The following is a 6367-nucleotide window of genomic DNA, read 5'->3' as shown; positions in this document are numbered from 1 at the left end:
CTTGTGGTACGAGGAAACATTGAGTTACGAGTGACTCAACCGAGCTCCATTTTTTAACTCGACACGAGTAATTGTACCCATTTTTATAACAATAATATAAAATATTATCTTAATTATTATTATTTTATATGATCAATATATTTGTTTATATGTTCTTGATGTTTTGATTAAGGGGTTAAATTAATTCATTAATAGTACGAACTGATTAATTGCGAAAATACAATACCAAGATACCGATTAAACCGATTGAACCGGTATCTTAAAACCCTGAAACTGTTGATTAGAAAATAAAGAAAATAAACATTAACGTTGTGTGTTTTTTGTTTTTTCTTTCCCAAAATCAGTCGCCACGTTTGTATCAGTGGAGTTGAATCTGTCGACATCTGGATGGAAATGACCACGATTTCATGTGTATCTCTCTCTCGTCAGGTCAGGTCACAGGACGACGGCAGAGTCAGGCTGACGTTCTGTTTTTGACTGGAAATCCAAAATGTGACCTTCGCCCCGAGTTGATGATTAACTGTGGAATTAACAACACGTCTTTTTTCAGGAACATAATGTCGCGCAGGTCAAGGATCGTCCAGGCCTCTGTGTTCGCTCCAACTCTGACTGACTAACTAACTACACGCTAACACTGCAGTTCTGTGACGGCGCTGGTGGTGGCGCTAACATCCAACACCACCACCACCATGTTAATGTGCACATCAATAAATACAGATTATGAAAATGTTATATATTTGTGTCACGTGACCCTTTTTGACCGCATGAAAACTACCCGTGGGCCACAAATGGCCCTCGAGCCAGACTTTGGACTCGCTTAGTTTTTTTGTTCATTTCTGCATTAATCCACAGTCGGAAGGGAATTATTAATATTATTATTATTTTAATTCAGATTAATTTTGTATTTGTGTGTACCATGTACTGCAATATATTTAATATTATAATAATAAAAAATTTAAAAATACATATATATGCATAAAATATATACATGTAATATAAATATAAATATAATGATTGAATGGATAATTCATGAAGGCAGAGTGATTTAATATGAACAAATACGCATGTACTCTGATAGTACCACGTGTACATGTACACATGTAGAAAATATATTAGGAATATCATTTGATTTTTCTTAAATTAAAAAAAAAAAATTATATTTTTTTGGCCAGTGACTCTCATTCAGACCTGCACCGACACACACACACACACCGACACACACACACACGGAGCGAGCGTTTTCCTCATGATCTCATCTCAGAGTTAAGCAGAGACTGTGTTAGCTCCTCGTCAACACCACAGGTTTACTCGCCTTTACTAATGGGCCTCAGTACTGATAGTTATGCTGCTGCGTAAATATGCAGTCAAATAGATGTACAACCGCCGACACGTGGCTGGCATCGGAACCGACCCTCACCTTGATGTTTGCCTGAGTATCTGTGTGTGTGTGTGTGTGTGTGTGGTAATCACACACACACACACGGATTCGAACACATCTTATTACAAATCATCATCAAACCTTCATATAAACTGTCTGTCTGTATAAACGGCCGCGGAGTGAATTCATTCAGTATTTTTTTTTTACCATTAAATAAAATGGATTTAATATTAAAAAATATTAAAACAAAATTTTAAAACATATTTTCATCATTTCATTATTAAACTGTTTTAAATAATAATAAAAAAAAATGACTTGATTTTTTTTTATGCCGCCCTGATTTGGAGAGAATAGAGACCGAGAGAGGGCGCTCTGGAGCTGTGTCTTCCATATTCAACATTAATTAAAAAACATTTAGAAACTCAAATGTTTTCTTTTACATTTCAGTAAACGGCGAAAACAAGCGTTTGTGAGTTTCAAAAAGAAGAGAAAAATAAAATAAAATAAAAAATAATGGATATTTAAGGGATTTAAAAACATAATTTTAATTAGAATTTGCAAATTATATGTATATATATTTATTGCAATAAAACGTATTTTAAAAATAACTAAAATGAATCACAGTAATACTTGAGGAGAACAACAGAAAAGTAAAGATTATACTTTACTTTAAATAAAATCAATGATTTGACGTGAATCAGTGAATAATCTGCTTCAATAAAAGTATTATCGTGTTATCGTGACGACGGTGTTTTTTTGTTTTATCTACACTGATGTTGATGTTTGTAAAAAAACCGTGATATTTAAATTTCCTCTGTTGAAAAAGGACAAAACACCCCACATTTTGTTTAAAGAACAAACAAAAACAAAAATAAAGAACGCACTCCTTTTATGCACAATAAAAAAAAAAAAAAAAAAAAAAAACACGCATGAAAATGAAGCTTTTGACGTGAAACTGTCCTTTTCAGTCGGCGCAGGTGTACAATGGTGGGGCAGCAGGGGGGCGGTGCTGGTGCTGGTGGTGGTGCTGGTGGTGGTGCTGAGGGGTGGGCAGAGCCCGGCGGTGGTGGTGGTGGAGGGGGTGAAGCTTGAGGAGTCTCACATCTAGGTGCGAGGAGATTATTCAAATAGGGCCCAAGGCGTAGAAGTAGGATTGGAGGTTTGCCTGCCGCTCGCAGCTATAACACTGCGTTAACAGGCAGCTCGCCGCGTCATTCCCACTCCCGCTCACTGACTGACGCGTCTCAGTGGCTGCACAGCCGCTCCGGAACGCACGCCGCCGCCGCCACGACACATGCGCCAGTCCACTTTCTAAACGCCGGAGGGACACAGCGAGCACCCAAACACACTCGCAGCCTCTCTCTCTCCCTCTTTCTCTCTTTTTCTCTCTCTCTTTCTCCCCCCCCAAAGAGTCACCGCTGCCGGGGAGACTTTTGGCTTTTCCTCTGCTGGGAGACGCTCGGTAGTGAAGTCCTCCATGATGCTTGGAGCAGTTAAAATGGAAGGACACGAACACACCGACTGGAGCGCCTACTACGGAGAGCCTGAGGTGGGTACCTTAAATATATATAGATAGATATATTTATATATATATTTATATATTTATATATATATTTCTCACCCCCCCCCACCTCCCGGGGCGCTCAGCGTCTAAATCCGATCCCGTTTTATACTCAATTACCTCAATATTAGCCTTGAGATAATATTAACTTTGTGATCAAATATTGACTTGAGGCGCCTCCAAATCCTCCCCCATCTCCCCGCTCTCTCTCCCAACAAACTTTCTCGACATGTCGAGTGGAAGGAACGCAGGACTTTTCACCCGGATTAGAAAATCCGTCGCGCACGTTTTAAAATTTATTTTTATTATTATTATTAATTGTTATTATTGTTGTATTTTCAGTGGTGGTGGTGAGGGGGCGCAGTTTTAAACCACACAAACATTTTTAATCTGTTTGAGTTTTTTTTTTGTGTGTGCTGTGTTTGGCTTCAATATTTGTCTTTCAGCTGCAGGTGTGGGAGTCAACACTTTAGTCGACGTTAAATTTACCTGTTTTTTTTTCTTCTTCAAAACAAATATATTAGTCGAATATGTTTAATATTGATTCGAACGCTATTTCAAACAAAATCAGTTTTTTTTTAAATAAAAGTTTCCCCGCCACCGGAAACACTACTAGATTATTCCTATTATTAATTAATTAATAAATATTATTATTATTATAAATCCAGTTAAATATATATATATTTGTTTTCATATTTAATGACCCGTTTTTTCTCTCCCTCCTCCTCTGACAGTGTTACACCTCTGTGGGGAACATGAACACGGGCCTGGGAATGAACACCATGAACACCTACATGAGCATGTCCGGGATGAGCACCACGGCCAACATGACGGCCAACTCCATGAACATGTCCTACGTCAACACGGGCATGAGCCCCTCCATGACGGGCATGTCCCCGGGCGCCGGGGCCATGAACGGCATGGGAGCCGGCATGACGGCCATGAGCGCCGCCCTGAGCCCCAGCATGAGCCCCATGACGGCGCAGCCCGCGTCCATGAACGCCCTCGGCTCCTACAACACCATGAACGCCATGAGCCCCATCTACGGACAGTCGAACATCAACAGGTCCAGAGACCCCAAGACCTACCGCCGGAGCTACACGCACGCCAAGCCGCCCTACTCGTACATTTCCCTCATCACCATGGCCATCCAGCAGTCTCCCAGCAAGATGCTGACCCTGGCCGAGATCTACCAGTGGATCATGGACCTCTTCCCTTTTTACCGACAGAACCAGCAGCGCTGGCAGAACTCCATCCGCCACTCGCTCTCCTTCAATGACTGTTTCGTCAAGGTGCCGCGCTCGCCGGATAAACCGGGCAAAGGCTCGTTCTGGGCGCTGCACCCGGACTCCGGGAACATGTTCGAGAACGGCTGCTACCTGCGGCGACAGAAGCGCTTCAAGTGCGACAAGAAGATGACCAAGGACGGAGGGCGCAAGGGCGGAGGCGGAGACGGCGTCTCCTCCAACAGCAGCTCGGAGAGCTGCAACGGCAACGAGTCCCCGCACTCCAACTCCTCCTCCGGCGACCACAAACGCTCCCTGTCGGACATGAAGCCGAGCCAGGCGCTGAGCCCCGAGCACGCCGCCCCCTCCCCGGTGTCTCAGGGCCAGCACCCGCTCATGGCGCAGCACCACTCGGTGCTGGCGCACGACGCGCACCTGAAGCCCGAGCACCACTACTCCTTCAACCACCCGTTCTCCATCAACAACCTCATGTCGTCGGAGCAGCAGCATCACAAAATGGACCTAAAGACTTACGAGCAGGTGATGCATTACTCCGGCTACGGCTCCCCGATGGCGGGAGCCTTTTCCATGGGCTCCATGGCGGGGAAAGCCGCCCTGGATTCCTCCTCCATACCGGACTCTTCCTACTACCAAGGCGTGTACTCCAGGCCGATCATGAACTCCTCATAAACTCCCCAGCCCGTGTAGACTCCCTTTCTTTCAATTTGTACATTTGTATAAAACCCCCCCAACCCCCCCCGGGAAATATAGAGTTTGTGTACAATATGTATTTCAGATATTTCTTTTTTTCTTTTTCTTTTTTTTTTGGATGTTTCCCACCGTTTTAGTTGTCGAGTTTCTTAGTAGCCTAATTATTTTTGACAAAGGATGTTGATGATGATGATGATGATGAGGATGACGGTGATATTAATAATAATAATAATAATAATGAGAATAATTCAAACATGTTAATGATAATGTGACGACTTCAGGAATGGACCCAAACAAACAAACAAACAAACAAAAACAAACAAACAAAAACAAACAACGACCTGCTGTAAAAATGACCTCCATGCATTAATTTTTTGGAAACGACGTGAAATAAAACGACGCCTCACAGGATTTCTGTCGATCATCTGTGTAATTCCTATTTATGGCCTGTATATGTGTATTCTTGTAGTGACAAGAACAGAATCTATATTAAAGTGTCAATGGTTTTGTTTCCTGAACATCAGTCTGGGACCCTGCATTATTATTATTATTATTATTATTATTATTATTATTATTATTGCTAATTCCACAGCCTATTTAAAAATAAATAAAAAAACAAAATGAATAAATACTTAAATATTGATCGCAAAAATTTCATAAAATGTCAGAAAATCCTTTATACTATTATTATTATTATTAATATTGTTATTATTATTTGGTGTTTCCTCCATTATATTAAAACACTGAAGCACAAAAACAACACAAAACACAACTAACACGTTAGTCATTTTCTCCCACGTCCACGCGCCGTTTTGACAGGACGCACATTTTCTACCGGGATTAATAGATTTGTGGGACAACAGTGAACACAGTGATCTCCGTTTGTCATTGACAACATGTCAACAACAGCAACGTGACGTCATTAATCCCAAACATATATCTGGATGTTTACAATAAAGACTGGGGGAAAAAAAATAAAATAATAAAAAAAAAACAAAAAAACAAACAAACACGGAAGTCGCTTTGGGAAATAAATAAATAAATAAATGGAATCTCATCATAATAAAAAAACATGATGATCACACACTGTGGTTCCGTTCACACCGGACTCTGGTCATAAATCACATTATTACAGAAATGTTACCATTTAAACGACACTAACGCACATAAAATACAGTAAATAATTGACGCTGACACACACTCACACACTCTCTCACACACACTCCTTCACACACACACACACAGTTCAGATCGGTGGCTAAGATTAAGTGTCATTGTCACGTGGCCCGGACTCCCGTGGAGCGGCAGAATGGCCGCCGCGGTGAGGAGCTGATCTGAGAACAGTGGCTGCTCTGACTTCTCTGCCCACAATCTGGGGCTCCCATTGTCTGGACCCCATTTTAAAAACTAGTCGGACCCTCCCCTCTTGTTAGATAAGATAGGCCGCTTGTCCTCCAGATGAATCCACATACCGCCCCCCCCTCCCTCCTC

At 41.7% G+C, this 6367-nt stretch overlaps 1 protein-coding gene across 1 annotated transcript; it reads left to right on the top strand.

Moving 5' to 3' along the window:
• Positions 1-2365: 2365 nt before the first annotated feature.
• foxa2 (forkhead box A2) lies at positions 2366-5394 on the top strand. The gene is made up of 2 exons (XM_008332602.3): positions 2366-2927; positions 3674-5394. The coding sequence occupies exons 1-2, from the start codon at positions 2856-2858 to the stop codon at positions 4853-4855; spliced, it is 1254 nt and encodes a 417-aa protein (XP_008330824.1). The 5' UTR covers positions 2366-2855; the 3' UTR covers positions 4856-5394.
• The last annotated feature ends 973 nt before the right edge of the window (positions 5395-6367 follow it).

Source organism: Cynoglossus semilaevis, chromosome 1 (assembly GCF_000523025.1).
Source record: "Cynoglossus semilaevis isolate Cse_v1.0 chromosome 1, Cse_v1.0, whole genome shotgun sequence".
Lineage (NCBI taxonomy): Eukaryota > Metazoa > Chordata > Actinopteri > Pleuronectiformes > Cynoglossidae > Cynoglossus > Cynoglossus semilaevis.
The sequence above is the reverse complement of the archived record's forward strand: the minus strand, read 5'-3'. Positions and strand labels throughout refer to the sequence as shown.

Excerpts from the sequence above, each read along its gene's own strand:
- foxa2 (XM_008332602.3), top strand. The coding sequence starts at position 2,856 with ATGATGCTTGGAGCAGTTAAAATGGAAGGACACGAACACACCGACTGG. Across the intron at positions 2,928-3,673 it reads CCTACTACGGAGAGCCTGAG|TGTTACACCTCTGTGGGGAA; the intron begins GTGGGTACCTTA and ends CTCCTCTGACAG.